At 44.7% G+C, this 23,118-nt stretch overlaps 1 protein-coding gene across 3 annotated transcripts in view; it reads left to right on the forward strand.

Moving 5' to 3' along the window:
• ENO1 (enolase 1) overlaps window positions 1-23,118 on the forward strand; it is a 54,728-nt gene that overhangs the window by 21,555 nt on the left and 10,055 nt on the right. For all 3 annotated transcript variants that reach the window (XM_086921404.1, XM_086921405.1, XM_086921403.1), the window contains exons 8-9: window positions 170-367; window positions 20,695-20,896. In XM_086921404.1, coding sequence (XP_086777530.1) covers window positions 170-367; window positions 20,695-20,896 — 400 coding nt within the window. The remainder of the gene's footprint in view (window positions 1-169; window positions 368-20,694; window positions 20,897-23,118) is intronic.

Here is a 23,118-nt window from a genome sequence, read left to right on the forward strand (position 1 = left end):
CATACTAAGAAAGCTGCAAAAATGAAAAGGATTCTAGAGGAGGCTTTAGTCAACAGGAACCATTCTGTATTACATGGTCTAGGGGTAGAGGTTTCTTAAATGCCTAAATCCTATGTAATTCAGCAAGAATTGCCTTGTATTTTCATGTTTTCACTGATTGTTCTTTCAGCTCTAGAGCTATTGAAGACTGCCATTAGCAAGGCTGGCTACTCGGAGAAGATTGTGATTGGCATGGATGTTGCTGCTTCAGAATTTTATCGTGATGGGAAATATGACCTGGATTTCAAGTCGCCAGATAACCCCAGCCGCTACATCTCCTCTGACAAGCTTGCTGACCTGTACAAGAGCTTTGCCCAGAACTACCCAGGTAATGTATTCCGACAGCTGGATCAGGAGAGAGAATGTGGACATTTGAAGGGCTTACACCATTTAAAGGAGAATTTGAAGACAAATGTTTTGCTGCCAGGTGCAGGGGTCATAGAGCAATTCATTATTCAGGTCAGTACCTCCTTAAATAAAGGTGCAACCCCCAAAGACTAATGCAAATGGCCATACGTAAGACCATTGATTTCTTTGCTCTTTAAACCGGTTTAGCTTGTTTCCTTTAAACTTGTAGTGAGTATGGGGTTCCCTGGCACAGCAGTCTGGTCTGTCATGTTTGGCTTTTTTCTTGCATTAAGTCTGGTACAATTTTTTTGTCTAGTTGTCTTCAAACCAAAGCCCCTCTACATCTCCACACTAATACTTGGACAGTAAGTTACTCCACCCGCTTCAGGAGTACCCAAAGTTATTTAAAGGTGCAGTAATTGGTTTCACTGGCAAACTGGTGACAATCTGGTTGATGAAAGTGATTACGTTCGGGTACACACTTTCTTCCCACCTGTGGTAGAGGTTTTATTTGAGCCCCTTTAAACTCTTTCCTGTGTGGCCTTTCTTCTCCTTATGCATGATATAAACTATTTTTGTATGAGCAAAAGGGCCATAGAATTGGAGATGGATCCATTAACGCTGGCACACTGCTGGGCCACCTTTCCAGTTGGCGTCCTTGCCTTGTCTGGTTTACCATGGTTGTACATGCAGATTAATTAAGGCTCACAAAAAATACACCAATGGACCAACTTGTGGTCAGTGGTGCTGGTTGACTAACTATACACGAGAAACCATGGGGAAAAAAAGGGGGGGGGGACGAGGAATGGGGGGCCTCTCTTGTGAATGGTTGCACCTAACAATGTGGGAGAAACACTTTTTGTTTTATTACCCTCTCACACCCTAGTGGTGTCATGCTTCATCATCGGGTCACCCCGACTCCTAAAAGTCTGGGTGGGCTTAACCAGTGTTGGGAGCTCTTTAGATACATGAAGATCAGGGGGGTTAAAGATTAAGAAACCTCATGTAGATCCCTGGTTTCCCTTTATTCTTGGGTCTGTCTGGGTTATTTTAAAATCTTTAAAACTGGTCCGTATGAGTATTATGGTCCTAAGACCCTGGTGCTGACATGTTTCAGTCCTGGGTGGCCGTATAGGTCCTGGACTTTCTTCAGGGCAAAGGGATACCCCCCCTGAGATTTACTGGGTAGGGAAGTCCCTATCCGTGGGACAAGGGCAGAGTAGCTACTCCTAGTTTGTGTGTAACAGATAATGTATCTGTTATCTGTTATCCTCTATCTGCGAATAAAAACAAAGGTCAGCGACTGATAACATATAACTTTAAAAATAAAGTTGATACAGTATTACTGTTGTGCTTAATACCATTTCGGTGCATCGTGGAGACCAGACATGCAAGCATGCCATAATTATGTGCATAATTGTCATCAGTCTCATCCCCTCTTGTGCCATTCATCTCTTCTTCTGTAACACACTAATTCTATGTGACAGGTATTCGTGACGTGGCGATTTTATTCGCATGCTATCACTTCCTGCTTGTTAGTCTTTGTATATACCAGAGTGCCTGCACCAGGTGCCAGTCTGTATGTACAGAATACAGCGTTACCTCTCAATAATGTGCCATTAAAAGTATAGCGAACATACATACATACATACATACATCATACATGCGTCTAGCCTATACATTCACTCAGTAGCTTACCTTACTTGGGGAGGCTGAGAGTATCTCACAGGACCGGAAGTATACTGTGGGTGGCTGTGAGGTAACCATCGAGTGAAGGTCTGAGTGAGATTGGAAGAATGCAGGAATTGGAAGAATGCCTACAGGAGGAGAAAACTAATCTCTGAGCTGTAAGGCTGACGGGCCATTTCATACATCTCGCTAGCGTGGTCAGACACTAAATTTGTCTACGCGTGCAGTTGGTCACTTACTTCAATTAGAGATCTCAACCCGCTCCTCAAACCTATTAGGGTCCCGGTCCTGGGCTTGTGCAATGTGTTTCTGGAGACCGGTGATCATATATCCAAGGGTGGCGCAGGAAAGGAACCGGAGTGCCGGAATCCCGCCCCTGCTCTGGGGACCGAAGCGACGTCACCGCGATACGTTGGTGTCGTTAACACTAATAAGTATGGGGATTGTAGTTCCTACTCTTGAATCTGTAGTTCTAAGCCCGTGTGGAGTCGCAACGGACAAGTCTGAGAAATGATCAAGCATAACGTAAAACAGAGTGGGACCTTTAGACATCATAGATGTGCATCTGAATCTAGCGCATTTGGGCTTGGAGGCGCAATAATGTGGATAACGATAGGTGTTGATCGAATAGAGCGTGACTTGTAATTCAGGTATAGGGCATTTATAGTTCCTCAGAGTTGTCATCTTGATTACAATTTTTGGCAACATAAAAAATGTGTATACTCGTTGCCTGAAACGCTAGACGGGTCACTTTGGAGTGAAGAGTAGGGGAATTGAGGAATGCTATGCATATGAAGGAGATAAAAACCTGTGACTAGAGGCAACTCCTGGAAATCAAAAATGAGGTGATAGCAGAGTTATATGCCTCCACTATAATATAACAGTCTATGTGGGAATTCACCAGAGGTCATTCTTATTATAAGCTTCTGTCCTCTTAGAGAGTAGTATCATACCTGCGCCATAAAGAGAACTTTTCACTGATCTGTAAGGACCTGGTCTGTAGGATAGTGGCTCATGTACAGACATGCGATGCTAGGAGCAAATGTACTGCCCTTTGAAATACCATGGACTTGTAGGTACATTTGGTTTTCGAACTTGAAGTTCTCTGTGCCAGACGTATCAAGGTAATAACCCACTCAACTGGTGCTGTCCACTGCCAAAACCAGTCTGTATATTAAGACATTGGTTCGAGAATCTATCCAATCCCCGAGACAATGGGTCTGCCTGGAGGGGCTATTTTCTCTTTATGAATTTTGGGAATTGTGTAGAACAGAGGTATACATGGATCCTCTTGGTTGAGAAAACCATGTCTTTTTTGGTGATCCATTCCTTCTCAAGGGCGCCTGTTAGTGTGGAGATAGTATTCCTAGGTCTCTGTTGATCATTCTGTAAAATTTGTTGTCAGCCAAGAGGGTGAGACATGCAGTTCTATAAGCATTTGTACTTTGGACCACTGTTGCTACACCTTAGTCGGCAGGTTTTATTATTATCTGTCCTGTTTCTTAATTTTTCTAGGGCAGTTCACTCCTTGTTACTCAAGTTGTTAAATGTGTTCCTCTTTGGTTGAAGTTCTTAAACTTCTTTTACTACTGCTTCCTCAAACGAGAGGACCTCTGGGGGCATCATGGATGATGGAGGAAAGAAGGTTGACTTGAGTCTCAGGTCCGTGTTGCTGTCATTATTAGGGGGTCTTTCTTTGTTGAGAAGTCTTAAGCCTAATCTTTCTAAAGAATTCTCCCAATTCTTATCGCAATTAGAATTTGTCTAGATAGGTAGTTGGAACGAAACAAAGACCCTTCTGCAAGACGGCAATCTCATTTGTAGTTAGGGTAGTATCCGTGAGGTTTAAGACTAGTCCCTCATCATGCTTGTCCCTCATCATGCTTGTCCCTGGCTGTTGTTGGCCTCTGGTGTTGCTTCTCGTGTTCACTCCTGTTCTGTCTTCCTCCCACTGCATTCTTCTGTTGCCCAGTCAACCTAGTTTGCCTCTCCTTCCGCCCTGTCCTAAAAAATGTTGGTTAAAGTCAGGTTGGAAGTAGGGTCCTGTCTGATATTGTGGTGAGCTGGGCCAAATGGGCCTTGCCATGGATACATCTGTGGATGTCCATGTCTCTGATTATAGCCACCTCTTCGTGGTCTTCTCGGTTTATTTTGCCAGCCCCTGTTAGATCCATTGCTTGACCAGTACTCTTGTTCTGACGCTGATGATCCTGACTGTCCGCTACGTGATGATCCAGTGTCCGAGTATTCTTGACCCTTGTAGTCTTCTTTTATGTAGGGGTATACCTTCTCATGGCTAAATTTTTTCAGATCCTTTTGTAATTTAGTGATTTTATTTTGCCTGAGGTAATCTATGTGTTTGGTTATTTCTTTGTTGACCTCTTCAAGTTTCTTTTTGTAGAGTCAACTTGATCTCTGTTATCAGGTGGTCTTCACTGGTTTTTAGTTTAAGTATGGCATCTGAGAGATGTTTGGCAGTAGGATTAACCAGTCCCGTGAGCAGCATCATGCGATCAGTGACCATTCCTTTTTAAACTGGGAATCATCTAGGAATATCCTAGGTGCATTCGTTACCAACAAGCCTGTCGGTGCTGCATTGCCTCGAAGGTATTCTGTCATGATGGCTCTGTGTAGGAGGATTCTCATCTGGCAGCGTTTCAGTTCTTTCAATTCATCCCAGTTCTGTGCCTGGGTGAGACTTTGACCGATGTTCATGTCCGGTAGCAAGTCCAGGACCTATACGGCCACCCAGGACTGAAACATGTCTGCACCAGGGTCATAGGATCATAATACTCCTACGGACCCATTTTAAAGAGTTTTTAATAACCCAGACCCAAGAAAAATGGGAAACCAGGCTTCTGCCTGAGGTTTCTTAATCTTTAACCCCCCTGATCTTCATTTATCTAAAGAGCTCCCAACACTGTGGTTGAGCCCACCCCGACTTTTAGGAGTCGGGGTGACCGATGATGAAGCATGACACCACTAGGGTGTGTGAGGGTAATTAAACAAAGTGTTTCTCCCCCACATTCATGGTTGTTAGGTGCAACCTTTCACTAGAGGCCCCCTTCCTCGTCCCTCCCCCCCCCTTTTTTTCATTGTTTCTCCTGTATAGTTAGTCAACCAGCACCACTGACCACAAGTTGGTCCATTGGGGTATTTTTTGTGATTGTTATTCTGCCCAGGGAGGATGTACTCCGACTGAGAAACCGCTCAAACCCTTCAGGTAAGGGGACATCCCCAATACCTTTTTGTGTAGATATGATTAATTAAGGCTGCCAGCAGGATAAGATAAACATTTAAAGTTGGTAAATTCAAAACCAGTTTTTTTTTTGTGTTAAACTCCATTATTGGCAAGTCATAAGGAGAAGCGTGTGAAAGGTCACTGTGGGCATTACAGGTTAACAAAGGCTGCAGAATGCCCTTAAACTACCCAAGACAGGCCCTGGCTGTTTTGTAGTTTGAAGGGCCTCGCTTTAGTATGTTATGTAACTAGACTTAATCTTCCACTCCGCTCTCAGGATCCTTGAACAATACTGTGTAGTCATCTGATTTTGTTTTTATTATTTACTAACGATTAATTATGACGCATGTAGAGAAACAAAATGTGCTGGCTGAGAATGCCATTGCATCCTTAGGCCCAAACTAACTCTGCTAGGACTTGCCCTGGAGGGAGCCACCATGGCACAGCCTGCAAGCGATAAGGTAAGTATATTTTCAAGGCATGTGTTCTGTAGATGCAAATGTGCATAAGTCTGTCATCTAGTGTTTGGCTCGGATGATTAGAAGTTTTTCTTGAAAGAAGTTAGTCACAAGGTTGTGCGGCGACTCCTGTTGGTGATACTGCGTGTGGGCATAGATTTACATTGTTTTTTTCCGCCGACTGGTTCGGATGTAATCTTTCGTAATGCGGTTTGAGATCCTTTACAGCTCCTTTGGTTCACTAGTGGATCCTTCAAATAGACTGTATTGTCTCGATCGTGTAGTCACTCTTGCATTCCGAGCAAAAACAGATTTGTCTGTGGTTCTACAACTCTCTTCCATGGCCTACAAGGCCACACCTGGTCAGGCCTCTTCTACTTTGACAATTTTTTGGAGAATGAGCTGCTGATAGACTGACTCCGTTCCGTTTCTGTCCGTAGTGCCACTCCAAATACCCTCACAGCAACCAACATTCAGTTTGCAATCTGCCTCTCAGTGGATGGAGATGGATATCTGGAAGGCCTGCAGATCGTTTAGGTCCAAAAAGACACTTCCAGATCTATGTGCCAGTCGCCAAGAAATGCTTCACAGACCAACAGATGACTCGTCTGTCATCTTCGGTCTGGAGGAAGAGGCATCGGCAGCCCGAGAGGAATCATTGTCCATCCAGGATTCAGACTCTTGTTCAGACATGGACCAAGATTCAGCCAGACTCTAGTCAGATCAAACCTTGTACTGGGAGTACGATTATCCCCAATCCAAAGACCAATCTGTTCCATCCCAAAAAACTGCTCACGGTCTGCCACTGTAGAAGAGCCATGGCATATTGAGATGCCCTGCCCTTTGGCTCAGCACCAAAATCTTCGCCTACAGCAGGGGCCTCCACTTTCTCAAAGTCTGATTTGGCAACTCACTTAACTTCCACTTTGGTCCAGAAAGACAAGTCAGTGCTATGGATCAGTCCATATCGAATCCGAAACATTCTTTGGTTTTAAAATGTTACACATTTTGATAGAAACCTCCACCCGAACCAATCTATGCTATGCAGGAACGGCTGTATCCAAGGCAAAGAACACTGCAAATTTAACCAGGAACTATGATAATTCTTTAGGTGGCAAAACCTTTGTCATCTAAGACCAATAGCTTTTAAAGAGGCTATAGACCTTCCGGTCCAACCTCTCAAAGAAGACTAGCACGAGCAACGCGGCGGCAGGACAGCGAGCACAAGCAACGGGGGACTGGGAGCAAGCACTAAAATCAATAAATTATATACAAATAAAGAAGCAACATTGAAAATGTGAACACTTTTTCTATGAACTAAACATATTTCAATATTTCATAATTTGTTTAGTGTATTCTTGTATTTTGTGGAGGTTCAAATCGTAGAAATTGTTTAGGCTGGGGTACCGTTTCCGTCCTCTTATTCCAGTAATGATTCAGTGGGGTCCCCACAAGTCAGAAGGTTAAGAGCCGCTGCTCAAGGGTGTGAATTACCATACCAGAATATGTGTGTCTTGCAGGCTTTTCCAACTCTCAATGTCAGATTGATACAATCAGTACAGGTGTGGGGTGTGTGGGTTCATATTATGCAGAACCCTCTCAGCAACAAGATTTGTTAGGGTTGTCTATATCTTTTAGCTTCCATTTTCTGCCCATTAAATATATTCTGAATTCAGGTGTCCAGGCTCCGGAAGTACACACTACATTAATGTAGTCGTGCAGGAAAACAAACGCAGTCTGTGTCTTTGGAGAACAGATGTTCTTTCTCCATTTGTACGTAGCTGAAGTTCCCATTCTCTTCAATTGTGCATTTCTCCAATTTGATGTAAAAATTAAATTGCTCACAGGTCTGAAGACATAAAAATGATCATTTGTAAAATGTCTCCTGGCCTTTCCCAAGTATTAATACGTATATACTGTAATTACGTCAAACTGAGCTACAACAGAAACACAAGCCCCCATACTCCAAATCATTAAATCTCCTCCCGGAGCCTGCGCAAGCGCAGCCTTCGGTCCTCGACCTAAAAATGGGCGAATGGCGCACCGCATACATCCTGGTACACTGCAGGGCACAACCAAAGTGGGCATGTGGTACACCAAAGCCAACTTGGAACATCAGAGCGCACAGCCTATATGGGCAAGTGGAGCACCTGGTACACCTTGGCAGTTTACAGGGCACAGCCAGAAGTGTGAGTGAAACTCCGCACTTGGTCACACTTGGCACAGGTGTCTGACCATGGCATGAGGCGCACTCGGGCAGCCGGGCAGATTGCAGAGCAAACATTTAAAAAAAAACTGATAATAATAATAATAATAATAATAATAATACTATTTCTAAAGTGCCTGGTTACACTCAGCACAGTGTGTCCCCGCGCTATGCTTGCAGTCGACCTCCTAAATAGTTGTTAACACTCCCCGACCCAGGAGACTTGTCAGAATCAACGAAAATTAAATCTGTGAGAAAAGATACATTTTGAGTTTGAGGCGGAATCTTGCTTCAGATGGCTCCATGCGCCGTTCAATGGGGAGCTCATTCCAGTACTTTGCCGCCCAGTACCTGAAAGAACTGCCTCCCATTCTGGCCTTTCGGATGCGGGGTACCATGAACAGCATAGTGCCAAGTGACCTTAGATTGCGTCTAGGACAGTGAATAGTTAGTAGCTTTTGTAAATACACTGGGCCTTTCCCTTGGGCGATGCGATGCGCTATGCACAGCATTTTAAACCTAATGCGTTCCTTTATAGGAATCCAATGAAGTGTTGATGGGGCTTGTTTCCCTGAAGCTCTGCAAGGGAGATTTAGCACTGGACGTGCAGCGGTGTTCTGAACCCGCTGCAGCTGATTAAGCCCTTTCTTGCTTAGGCCTATGAGCAGGGAGTTGCCATAGTCGAGATGGGGCGTGACTAAGGCATGGACTAAAGTTTTCCTAGCACCGATAGGCAGAAGATCTAATACTTTACGTAGTGTTTTAAGGATGCCTTAACATTTACCTGTCACTTTTCCAACCTGTTGCTTAAAGGATAAATTTGCCTCCAGTAGTACCCCCAAGTTCTTCACCGTCTCTGCAGCAAAGGGAGTCGGGCCTAGTTCGGCTGGCCACCATACGGTCGACCAGATGGTTGGAGTTGTTCCAATTATCAACAACTCTGTCTTATCACCATTAAGACGTAAACAGTTATCATTCATCCAGATCGCTAATGTCCTAAGACAAGTGGAGAAGTTGATAGCAGCTTCATCACTCTGTTCCTGGGTAAGTGTAATCATTAATTGAGTATCATCGGCAATGCCAAGCTGGCAGACTACGGAGCATGGTAAAACTGTTTCTGGTGCAAGGGGACTCTGCAGAGCGGGGATTAAAGTACACCCACGTGACCAGGGTAGGATGCAGGGCACACACAGTAAGACCGGGCACCTGGCGCACTACAATGGGCAGACTTTAGGGCAGAGGTAAGAAGTAGGGTTGGTCTGCACCTTCTGCAGGCGAGAGAAACCCTTATAAAGGTGCCCATAGACAGCCTCTCTGGCACAGCGCCCTCTCACCCACGCTGCTTTGACACCTCACTTCATCCCCCCAGAGGAACATGCAAGCTCAGGCCCGGTACAGGTAGGTTACATGCAGACTGTCACAGGGTCCGCCAGGTTTGGAGCCCCCTTGCCAGGGTCTAGCTTTGTCAAGTGGTGTGCCAGGCCACAGTGCCCTCCTGTGCCACCCTGAGGGCACCACACCCACACCTGGATACATTGACAGCCAGTACTCCCGTCGCCATTTCTGTGGGATATGAAACAGTGCCAGAGACCCTGAAAGTCGAAACAAGTAACCTTGAGCTGTCTTGCAGCCGGTTTAATATCATGTGCGATGTGACCTCACAGAAAGGCCGCGCGACCATCATTGCCAAGCTGTCCTGGTGGCTGGCACGAGCTGCAGCAGCGAAAATGACTTCTATGAATCCGTAAAGTAAAAAATAACAAGAATAAATTGTCGGTTTTGTAAGTAGGAAAATGCCATTTCATATGCACATTTCATATGCACATTTCATATACACGTGTTAGGTACATTTGCATTCACGCAAATTTCCTAACCTACAGTAACGCTGGAAAGAACCGCAGCGCTACATAGCAAAAAAATAAATAAAAAAATACAAAATGCAACAATCTGTGAGAGATGGATATAATTGTACAGAATCTACGTGAAATGGATAGAATGATCCAAAATCTCCCTCGCATTGATAAAAGTGCAATACATATTGTTTAAATCGATATATTTTCATTGAATGCTGAACTAAACAGTGGGGCTTATTCACGAGACCCCGTTGTCCCGCAGGTGCGTCACTTTTAATATGGAAAAAAGTGACGTACCAGCGCGCAAGGGGCTTGTACATAATCTTCTATGTTCCCGAAATGCATGGAATCACAGCACATATGTCCGAAACATGTGTGTATAGATGTCTCACACAGGCACGCACGCACACACTCTCTCTCGGAGAGCGCACGTTTCCGACGGTTGGGCGACCCTCATGAACTAACATTAAGTTGCAAAACATGTCCTTTAAATGGTTTTAAAACACCATGTTTGTCTGAAATTTTTTGTATTCAACTAAATATCCCCGAATTATTGATCTTAATTAAACAGCTGCTCCACTTAAATTACTAAATCGTCCCCGTCCCCCCAGTTCATTCTGGAATGGTGCATACATGTCATAAATCTAATAACGTTTACTGGCGATACCGGGTTGTGGAGGGAAGCAGGCACACGCACTTTACCTCACCTGCTGCTGGGGCCCTGACGCTGCTCGTTCCCCCCCGCCGCCGTTGTTTCCAGCTCCACGGCCGCAGCTGGGGGGGGAACTACAGCTCCCAGCAAGCCCTGGGTTAAGATCCGGTTCCACCCACGAGGTCCAGCGCGCCCGGAGGCGCTCAAATTCAGGAAGCTCCCACTGAGGAGCGGGGACGTTTACTGGCGATACCGGGTTGTGGAGGGAAGCAGGCACACGCACTTTACCTCACCTGCTGCTGGGGCCCTGACGCTGCTCGTTCCCCCCGCCGCCGCTCGTTCCCCCGCTGCCGTTGTTTCCAGCTCCACGGCCGCGGCTGGGGGGGGGGGGGGGGGGGGGGAACTACAGCTCCCAGCAAGCCCTGGGTTAAGATCCGGTTCCGCCCACGAGGTCCAGCGCGCCCGGAGGCGCTCAAATTCAGGAAGCTCCCTCCGCGTCACGGACGCCGGGCTAAGCCCGGGCAAAGGGCGGGCCCTCTGTGGCCCTCAGTGGACCGATCAGGATGGGACGGGCCACCCCCCTTGCCTTCATCTGAAAGAGTTCTAAAACGTTCATTTGCTAAACTCCTACCTACCATTGGTCATACCAACAAGGTACTTTTTGGCATTTGTCACCCGTTAGAGTTTATATCTTTATCTGTCATTACATTCTGCGGTAGTCACGATGTCACGAAATGGGACATTTAATAAAGCTATCCCACACAGGGACTCTTCAAAAGGGATAGAATACTCACTAGGAAATAAGCCCACACAGCAATCTGGCTCATTTCCCGGGGCAAACTAACTTAGTCACCCGAGTGCATAACCCCTATTCATCCATGCACATCAGCTTTTGATTATGGTAATACCTTAACAGGGCTAGATGAATTAAACAGCCTGTGTGGAACTAAATACAGCTTAGTGGCAAGTAGCCCTGAACATATTAGCAGCCCAATTGGTCCACAAAACCCGATTAACAGCCCGCATGAACGTCCCCAAATTAACCTTGCAGACGCTAGGAGCACAGCAACTGCACGACCCCCGTCTGGTAAAAGGAAGTGTGAGATAGACAATCAAATTGGGAATCTCCCTAAACATCCCAAATTGTCCTCTAACTCCTTGCTATCTGCGACTACTCCCCCTCCAACTCCAGATCCGGGTGAAATTGTGGGAGGTTTAGTTCCTTCAGCATCGTCCTCACAGTCGTCCTTACTGACCCTTATTGAACGGCTAATTAACTCTGCCATTTCACCATTGATGGCAAAAATCGACCTTCTGGGGGATAGACTCGCGAAACTAGAAACCTCGATCAATACTAAACTGGCCCCCATAAAAAATCAGGTATATATCAGTCAACCCTCTTCATTGGCTCCCTCTGTATAGCTAGTCGGGATCAGACGCCAGACGTCGCCTGCCGAGACTCCCCGCGATTATACTGGAATTGTTACTTTGAAAGAACTTGCTCTGAATATTCATCTGTCTTAACAGAATTTGCGCTGAATCTCATTTTTCACTAGCTATACAGTGATTTCAAGATTAAAGGCTGAGTCTGCATTAGAAATATTTGAAGGGGAGCTCAGGCAAAGATACTAATTTAGAGTTAATATCAGGTGTATTACAGTAGGATCAATCGAGTACTAAGACAAGATCTCGTCTTCAAATAAGATATACATTTACAGGAGCCCTGATGTCCATCTGTGGACGAAACGCGTCGGCTGTTTGTGTTACGTTTTGATTAATGAAATATTGAAGAATTGCTACTGCTTTGAACATCACCATCTCTGTTGAAAATCATCAAATAAATGAACATTTTGGAATTAACTTCTGTGAGCCATTTGATTTTGTGGTGAATCAGTCGCTCCCTCAATCTTCTGTACATACCCTCCGTTTAGGAAGCCAGCCAATGGAGGAGAGACTAAAAGAGGCGGGATAAAGCAGCCACTCTCAATCAATAATTCTCCGGGCTTCCGGCTTGGCCTACGGCCAAGCCTACGGTCCCTCGACCTAAAAAGGGCATTGCTACTAGCACTTTACACTTTCCCATGCCTACATCACCAAACCCACCAACAAGACACCACCAGCCACCCTACCACCTGATTAACCACAAGATTCTGAAGCAGGCATCATGTTCCCTCATTTACCCATCCTATTTGAGGCGAACATACCAGAGGACACATATCCTGGGGTTGCTTGGGATGCTTGACATAGAATCACAGACCCAGACCTTTGTCCCACCCATCCATCGCACCCATATTATGCCTCTGCCTATCAAGATCTAATAGCCAGAGCTGCAGCTTTCCATAACGTGCCTCTACATAAAGACCCTGTCACAGATGACTTCCTTTTCGAAACACTATCTATTGCTCAAAGTGGGGTCACAATATTTGCCACTCGTTAAAGGAATGCTACGTCATGCCAACATTTTTAAGGTCCCTATAAAGGCACGAGTTAAAACACCATGAATGGACAAAAAAATATATGGCTGCACCATCTTATCCTATATACATTAGGGCAGTGGTCTTCAAACTTTTTGAAGTCGAGACCCCCTTGTCAAACCTTTTTAGGCGTAAGGACTCCCTTCTGACAAAAAATTTCTAGAAACTGGTTCTTCTCGTCATCCACATATATCGATAACTATAAATGCCCCTGTTATACCTGCCGTCTTTTTTCATGTTTCTCCTGTTTTTTTCTGACCTAATTTTGACTGTTTTTGCTAGTTCAGTGACATTGCGCACTTCCTCATTGCTGTTCAGTATTAATGTACAAGTGCTCCTATTTTAAATTGTATTATGGATTGGTGTTTCCATGATTGGCATGTTTGACTTGTAAGTCTCTAGTAAAGTGCACTTAGGGTGCCAGAACCTGTAAATCAAATGGTACTGGTGGTCCTGCAGTACTGATTGTGCCACTCGCCCAAGCAGCCCTTAAAAGGGTTATCAGACCTGCCACTGCAGTGTCTGTGTGAAGTTTGTAACTGCCATGACGACCTGGCAAGTGCACCCACTTGCCAAGCCCTAATCTTCACTTTTCTTACATGTACGTCACCCCTAAGATAGGGCCATGGTACCCCTGTGTTTCATTTTTCACAATGGAAAGGCTATCTGTCCCATAGGATAGAATGGGATTTTACTTCTAACATTATATGGGCATATCCAAACCAAAGGTCATTGAGCGTAGGGGTGTAGCCAAAGGTGTAGCTAAAAACAAAGGGCTTTATTTATGAGGAATTGGCGATGGACTGCGCTGCAAGTCTTCTTCCGGCGTTGCCCAATGCTAATGTGAAAGGGCAGGAATAAACTGTAATTATGAAACCCTGAGCATTCCAGTTCTTTTCCCTTCACAAATTGCTGCCTAGCACTAACGTAGGCAGAATTGTTTTTGTACGGGAAGAGGCACCTTCCTTCACCAAAACAATCCGGAGGGGCGTTTTCCTATTTCCATGAGAGCGGCAGAATGCAGCACATGTGGAAAGAGGAAAAAACTAGGAGAAATTAGAACATTTCTCCTCGTTACACCTCCACTGGCGAGGCGTCCGTTTTTGGAGCTGCCCCAGGTTTACATGATTTTGTAAATATGCGGCAGCATCACAATCCATGGGCTTTGCGTGGGAACCCTACGCAAAGCCCATGGAATACCTCCTTGACGCAGAGTAAAGCAACGCAGTGACTTGCGCTGCTATGTCTTACTGATTACTCCATATGAGGCAATGCAAAGCCTTGCAGGGTGACTTTGGACTGCCTCATGGGTATGGTTGAGATGGTTACGCCACGGAGCATCAAAAAAAGTGATGCTCTGGCAATGCAAGCCTCTCATAAATGAGCCCAAAATATTTTATACGTTTTTTGGCTTTCTCACCTTCAGGTATTCACATATAAAATAATTGGCAGCATAAATGAAAAATAAATTAAAGTTATTGCTCAATGGGAAATGCACAGTAGTACATTATGAAACCTCTATTAGTTAATGCACTGCAGAGGTCTGTGTGTAACCAGAGACCCACAGAATTAAATCTTGATTGATGCAGTGGAGAAAAGTGGTGTGTAGTTTTAGTGCTACAAAGTCACAGCCTGCGACAGAAAGCACTGTGAATATGCTAGTCAATTTTTTTATGCTTGCTTTACACACATGTAAGATACAATGCTGCAAAACGTGTGAATGGTTTTACAATAAAATGGTGCTTTCAAAATGTAGGTTTTAATAATACCAGACCATATGTAATGCACTTTTTTTAATTTTTTTTTTACGTAATTGTCCCTTCAAGACCTCTTTAGGGGCACAGAGGGCTGTGTAAATGCAGTAAAATTAAAAGAAAGGACTTCCCAGGCAGTAGTTAACTCTTTGCACTTCAACTCCAATAAACACACATCTTTGTCTTCACAAAATGCCAGAAGGCTCCCAAGCATCCTTTACACTTTCAGATTACCAGCGCATTTGCCTTTTATTCAGGCAAACATCTGATAACTATCTCAATTAGTCATCCCAGGATGGCAGATAGCTGTCTTTTTACAGGGACAAGTGAAGCTGGGGAATCTGCGACCCCCTTCCTAGGACTCCAGGACCCCCTTGGGGGTCGCGCCCCACAGTTTGAAGACCTCTGCATTAGGGGAAATGGACATCGGACTCGCTGGTAGTGGCTAATGCATGCAAAAGAGCAAACTTCCTAACAACTGGGAGCGCACCTCCCCCAGAATAGCAGTCAAAACGGATTACCTCAGACTAAAGGATAGCAGCACAATCTGCTTATCAATAGCGTATTGCCAACAGTCCAGCTCATTACACAGTGCTCACTGGGATGAAACTGAGGGACTCTGATCTCCCAGAAGAATACAAGAAAAGGGGTTATGAAATTGTTAATGAGAAAGCTAATCACCAACAACTCCATAAAGTGTGCACTAGATTCTGCGGATACTGCATAAACACGTATTCTTGTACGTAGACCTACTTGGCACTGTGTTTCTGATTTTTAAACCTGAAGTGCAACAAGCCATTCTTAATCTCCCCTTTGACAAGGAGCACCCACCACAGTCTTCCTACAAAAATCAGGGAAAAACCTCCACGATAACTTTTTTACAGGGGAGCCTACAGAGGAAATAAATCAAAGCTGCGGTCTTGGAAATAATAACCGGACCGTAAATGCAAATACCAAACAATGACTTTCTTACCCATGACACCCCTCCTTCCCCCAACGACTTACCACCTCTCGGTACGTCTTACATTTTTTTTACCAACATGGGAAAACATAACAGATGAGTTTGTCATTATACTTTCCCATGCCCAAAAAATGTCTCTCTTCGACCCATTCTCTATCTTAGACCACTAAATCATTATATCCTATCAGAACACTTCCACATGGTCACTCTTGCTTTTTTGTAAAAGTAGAATCACTTTCTGGACTTCATGGCCGCGTTAGAACTGAAGAATTTATATTTCCACATACCTATCATCCCTCACACTGTAAATATCTACCATTTTGTTTTCAGAGAATAACCTTATCAATTCAAGGTTCTTCCCTTCGGAATCACTGCTGCACCATGGGTTTTCACAAAGTCTAGCCGTAGTGGCAGCACATCTGCGCAGGCAAAACATACATGGGTTTCCTTATTTGGGCGAATGGCTCCTAAAAGCAAACTGCTCCCAACTTTGCAAACTGCTTACACAACACACTCACCCTATTACACCAACTAGGGTTTACCATCAGTCTGCAAAAATTGCATCTTCAACCATCTCCAATACAGCCACATTAAGGAGCCATACGCAACGCTCACTTGGGACTAGCATACCTAAATACAGACAGGATACAAAACATTGTCACTAACCCAACACCTTCAACCTGGAACCCAAGTCAGTCAGAATACTCATGTGACTTGTAGGCATGATTTCCTCCTACATATCAATAGTTCTACATGCCGGAACCTTAGGAATTGAGGGATGTGGGACTCTGGAGTCTCCATATCCATTACCTAGAGTTTCAAGCTGTTCACCTAGCATTGAAAGTGTTACTACCTCACCTACGGCACAAAGTTTGTCCTAAACTGCATGGGCAATATGACGACAATGTACGATCTACAAAAACAGGGACACACTCTGCAAATATCCTGCTACGCCCAAATCCTTTTTGGCTTAGGCATATACCACAACATTCATATTTTGGCTGAACATGTACCGGGGACAAGCAATCAAGTTGTAGGCCTGCTTAGCAGGATGCAGCAACAAGTCCATGAATGGGAAGTTCACCCGAAAGTTCTACTATACTTTTAACAAGCATTTGCAATGCAATCTGTCTCTCCATTGGGTCTTTATGTATTTAGTTAGACATGCAGCAAATTGTCTGCAGCTGGGGGCTAGTAGTGGTTCCACCGGGATGCAGGGAAGGGAAACTGTCCCCAATCAAGAACCAGCTGTCTGAAAAATGCCAAATATCTAAGGATTTGTATAGGTAATAAGGTAATGCCCTGGAATTAAGGGGAGGGGCGTTAAACCCATATCTGAATCATAAGATCCAACCACAAGGGCCTGGATGCCAAGAGAATGGCAGGAACCTGGAAGATTAGCCATGGATGTGTGCCTTCAACAGCAGCAGGGTTCAAATGCACACAGGCATGTAAATGCAGTTGGCAATTGTGCATCAAAAGCGGAACCACTGGGAAGAGTACGGTGGGGCCAAGTGCGATTGGTGGCCACATTGGTAGAGAGGATTACAGTATACCAGCCCTGGCAATGGGTAACTAAAGGAGTAAGTAAAATTAAAGTAAACCAGTTTCAACAGTGGAATTGTGTGGATAGTAACTGTTATTGGGTGTATTGCATTATGTGAAGTGGGATTGTTATGAAGTGTAATTATGTTGAATGGTATTTTGTGGAGGGGGTACGTAGTGGAGTTTAACAATGTGGTGTACTGTTGAATTTTGTGGCATGAGGAATCTTGTGATGAGGATTAGATGTATGTGGTGCATTGTAATTGTGATGTTTTGAAATATGTTGTTTAGTGTCCAATTATGTGGTGTGGATTAGAAATGTATGGAATTGACCTCGAAGTAGTGTTAATTTCAATATTTGTAACCCCGGCTAGTATTAGAGCAATATTTAAAGTGCTCCCTGGGACATGGTGGAGCCCACCATGGTTTTTAGAGACCAGGGTGTGACCTGATACAGCATGACACACCTAGTATGTGATGGTCCACAATACAAGTATTAAATATTCTCTCAGGGGCAGCAGAGTAAAGCAACGCTTGGACATTATAGGTATGGTGTTAGGATTTGTAGAGTGAAGTTTAGATGGGGAGATGGTATCCTGCGTTTCCCAACATAACATTTCTCACCTTCCCACAAGTCATTCTGAATTTTAATAGCATAGTCTCCTTGGATGGTCCTGGTGCATTTTCTCATAAAGCCAATTTTTATTTCCCAAACTCCTGTATCCTGCTCCAGTCATTTACTACTGTAACATACTTGCCAACTAGTGAGAGCACGCTTCATCCTTTAAGACTGTGCACTAGCTTCATATTTATTAAAAGTTTATATTGCTCATGATAACTTCCTGACATGCCTTGGAAACTACAATCTTTTTCCAGTGCCTACTGAATCCTGCAGAACAGCCTAGGCAGCACTTGCGCTGTCTCTTTGAGACATGCTGTATTCAGGATAAGATTCAGAAAAAAGGGGAGGACCCGGTCACTGTTTTTGTTCTGCTATCTTATTTATTTAGAGCAGAATCGTACACTAAGGTATTTAGTCCTTAGGTATATATCTATTATTTATTTGGATTGTTCAAAAAACAGTAAAACAATTTTTACATAATTACGACAGTCCGAAGATTTACTTGCTGTCCTACACATAGACAATTATATTTACAAGTACTACAAACATTCATTACTATGAAGCACAAATAATTTTTTTGTTTATAACAATTTGAAACAAAAACATTCAACAAACAAATTTCATTTTTGTGGAAGTACCCTGTCCACTGCTTCTATATCAGGCCACTAGGATGCAACTATTACTCTATGTTTGGCCTAATAGCGTAAAGGCAAGCATCACAATAACATTCAATTGTATTTCGTCGTTTGAAAAAGGCCTTATGCGCAACAAAACATTCGGATTTAAGACTAATGAATGAGCCGACGCGTTTCCGAGCCTGTCTCTCTACTTTTTCAGGCTCTTCTTCAGGGCTTCGGGCTGGGTACCTGTATGAATGTAAGTGAAGTGCATATTTAGTTTGGGACCCTCACCTATGTTGTCACTAACTTAGTTAAGCATCTACATTGAGGATAAGGGCATGAAGCTCCGCCCACTTTCAGCCTATCTTTTTAATTAGCCCCTGTCCTTTATAAATGGTGGCTTTTCATTGGTAAAACACAAGGCGGTACACCTAAACTCACCCGGCTACCTCGCTCAGAAATTGTCAATCTCTGGGGGAATTAGAAACACGAGAGGCACAAACAATCTTCTGCTGAAACCTCGAAGATTCCGGAAGGAAAAAACATACAAGCGCTCCTTCTCAGGAATGGCGCCTAGGATTTGGAACTCACTCCCTCCCGAAACCAGGCTTATCTCTTCCTCTACACTCTTTAAAAAAAGAAGTAAAAGCTATCCTCATGGCTAAATACACTTGAACTATTATCTCGAACTCTGTTAACACCCTGCACCGATCTGTACTACATGTTTGACCCCTTTACTTATTTGTATGAGTTGTCTTATTACTCACATGATTGGCTTTGCAGCCACCTATTTGTACTGTGTGATCTATTGATTTATTTGTTTGACTATGTTCCCTCATGTACCCCTCTATGTAAAGCGCTCTATCTGCGAAGATCTTGTTCGCGCTATATAAAACGTTGGAAATAAATAAATAAATAGGCTTAGTAGTCCTTAACTCTTTTTTTTTTTTTTTTTTTTTTTTTTTTTTTGTAACCTCCTATGAGGACACCCCTTGTTACAATTTAAGCTGAAACGTGGATGCCGCGATTGCTTCAAAAGCAGGTAATAGGAAAAAAAAACAATTTTTTTTTCTATTACTTTTGAAGCAATTGCAGTACTTGCACTTTAGCTTAAGATGTTAAAAGCCTAAGCGCAGGTGCAGCCATTGTAACAAAAGTAAACAAATAGAAAAACAATTGGCAACAGCATGCTTTTTTCCTATTTGTTTACTCGTGAAGCAATGGCAGCACTCTCTCTTTAGCTTACGATGTTTACAGCTAAAGCGGTAGTGTCACAAAGGTCTCGCATTTGCAAGAGTTTGAGCTATTAGCATTGTAAATGACCATGAGTTTTGTGTTGAGAACCTGCAAGCTGTTTCCGCACCGCTTGCAGGTTTTCAAAACACATAAATAAAAGGCATTATAATGTACAATGCCAATAGCTCAAACTCTTGCAAATGTGAGGCCTATTGCATTGTTAATGCTTGTTTTAAGTTATCTTGTTTCTGCACGTCGATAAAACCACATGGCATCAACTCTGGCTCCTGGCGGCCACACAACTGGCATGTTGGATTCCCTCAGTGTATTATGTGGCAAACATTCATTTAGAACGATCTATAATGTATTGGGAGCAGAATGGAACTGTAGAAATTATGAAATGGAAATGTAGTACATTACCCGTCGTATGAAGTGAGGCTTTTGTAATCTCATTCCAATGCCTGATACTGAATACCAATGTAAAGTTCCCACATAGGGAAATCTGATTTCACTCTGATCCATTTCCTGTTAATGCAATATGGATAGCTGGCAGTCTAAACTCAATGTATGATTTACTTAATGATGGGGTATTTGGGGGGCGAGGGGTCTGTTGGTGGTCTGGAAGAGCAGTATAGTTGTCAAAGGCAGATCAAAAAAATATTCACTGTGAATAGGTTTGATGCCCAACTTTCTGTTGATTGCTCGCACACGTCTTACATTACTGTTGGCAAGTCTTTGCTTGGTGATTGTGCCTTTTAGATGAACAGTGACCCTTGCTTGCATGATTTCGCTTGTTTATTCAATACATGGTGAAGCAAATTGCAATTTCTTTCTTTGTGTTTTTGGCATGTATAATCTGTTAATGGAAGTAGTGTGGTGCTACGCTTTGAAATCTGTGGTTTGCAAACTGTCTTACTCGATGCTTGTCTGTTATGCTGTTAATTATGCGGTCTGCCTGGTTATTTCTGGTCGATGATCAAACTGTTTTCCCCTCAGTTGTCTCCATTGAGGACCCCTTTGACCAAGATGATTGGGCAGCCTGGTCCAAGTTCACGGGCAGCGTTGGATTCCAAGTGGTGGGCGATGACCTGACTGTGACCAATCCCAAACGTATTGCTAAAGCAGTACAAGAAAAGGCTTGCAACTGTCTGTTGCTGAAAGTGAACCAGATCGGCTCTGTCACCGAGTCCCTCCAAGCGTAAGTGAGGCTGAGGAAGTGCACTGGAGGTTTTTGGGGATCGTGGTCATACGTTACTGGTTAGAGATGCAGGAGTAAACAAAGTCATGAGAATGGGTAATGGTCTTGTGAAAATATAGATTAATGTGAACCTACTTGCAAGCACAAACGTTAATGTGAAAGTGAAGCTATGAAAAGGCAGAAGGGGTCAAGTTATTTGCTAGTCTTTGTATATACAAAGATGTCGGGTTAGGTGCATTTGTTCATACACCATGTAGCCTTGAACTGCAGGTCCTGTTGAAATTGCGTATGACCTGGCCAGCTTACTGGTGCCTGCTAGTTTTAGTAGACCTGGTCATAACTGTCCTCTGTCACTGTGCCATACATTTCTCTTACATGGGTTTACCAGCTAAGTGGATCTCTACAGCAAGATGCCTTGGATAACAATTCAATTTCAGAAATCCAGTACCGGCAGTTATAGGACTAAATGGGGCTAGGTACTTGCATAGAGGCTCCCTGCTCTTGCAAGGGTATGCGATCAATGGTCCCAAAAGGTTCTAGCACATAGATCAGAGGTATTCAAACTTTTACAGGTTGAGCCACCCTCAGCTGAATTCCCCCAGATGTTGGGCCCCCCCACCACCCGACCGAAACCTCGGGAATCCGGCACACCACATGATCGACTGCAACGCGCCACCACGGGCCATATCCGGCAAACAATGCTCAACACAACAAGAGTGCCTAGCAAACTGCAGGCCTGTGAGTGGGTGTGGCGAAACGACAGAGGCGTACCACACAGCTCAAAACACAATCCTCCAAGGCAAAGGAAGTCATCACAACCCTACCCATCCATCATGTACACCTTGTCATCCACCAACTCCCCCACCATTCATTCCTTCCCTCCATCTTTGCCCCATCCACATCCAAACCCCTTCAACCACTTGCAAACCCATCCACCATCCATCCCTCTATCCATCATCTCACCCATCCATCCCTCCATCCACCCCCTCACCCATCCATCCATCATCCATCCATCCCTTCACCCAATCCATCCCCTCACCAATCCATCTACTCTTCCACCCATCCATCCAACCACTCACCCCTTCACCCAAGCTATCCTCCCACTCATCCATCCACTCCTCCATTCATCCATCCACTCCTCCATTCATCCATCCATCCATCCACTCATCCATCCATCCACTCCTCCATTCATCCATCCACTCTTCCACCCATCCACTCACTCACTCATCCATCCAACCACCCACCCTCTCACCCATCCAGCCATCCCCCCACCCACTCATCCATCCACCCAGTCACTCATCTGTCCACCCACTCAACCCCCCACTCATCCATCCACCCACCCATCTATCCCTCCCGCTCTCCACCCTCCCCCCACTCATACATGCACTCTCTGACCCATCCATCTCCATGCTCCTCTCCTCACCCATCTATGCACACACCTGCCCATCCACTCTGCCAATCATTCATCCATGTTCTCACTCATCCATCCATCCTCCCCCTCTCTCTCCATTCCCCCCTCACCCAGCCACCCATCTCTCCATCCACCCTTCACCCATCCATCCACTCATCCACTCATGAATCCATCCACCTCTCACCCACCCCTTCACTCCTCCATCCATCCCCATCCATCCACCCTCCTCAATCACCCATCCATCCCCACATCCACCCCTTCACTCATCCATCCATCCATTCACCCCTTCACCCATCAATACATCAATACATCCATCCATCACCTCTCTCATCCATCCACCCTCCTCAATCACCCATCCATCCCCACATCCACCCCTTCACTCATCCATCCATCCATCCATTCACCCCTTCACCCATCAATACATCCATCCATCACCTCTCATCCATCCACCCACCGACTCGTCCACCATCCACCCCCCCCATCGATCCATCCACCATTTCACTGATCCATCCACCATTTCACTGATCCATCCATCCCTCCACCCATCCATCTACCCTTCCAACCATATACACATCCATCCACTCCCATCCATCCCTCCACTCATGCATCCATCCTCTCTCCCACCATCCATCCACCCCTTCACCTATCCATCCACCCCCTCACTCATCCATCCACCCCCCCACCCATACATCCACCATGTCACCCACACATCCACCATTCCACCCATCACTCCACCCATACATCCACCACTCCACCCATACATCTATTCACCCACATGGCAACATAACGGACGTCTGGTGGCCGGCTCCAC

The sequence above is a fragment of the Lissotriton vulgaris genome, chromosome 5 (genome assembly GCF_964263255.1).
Source record: "Lissotriton vulgaris chromosome 5, aLisVul1.2, whole genome shotgun sequence".
Lineage (NCBI taxonomy): Eukaryota > Metazoa > Chordata > Amphibia > Caudata > Salamandridae > Lissotriton > Lissotriton vulgaris.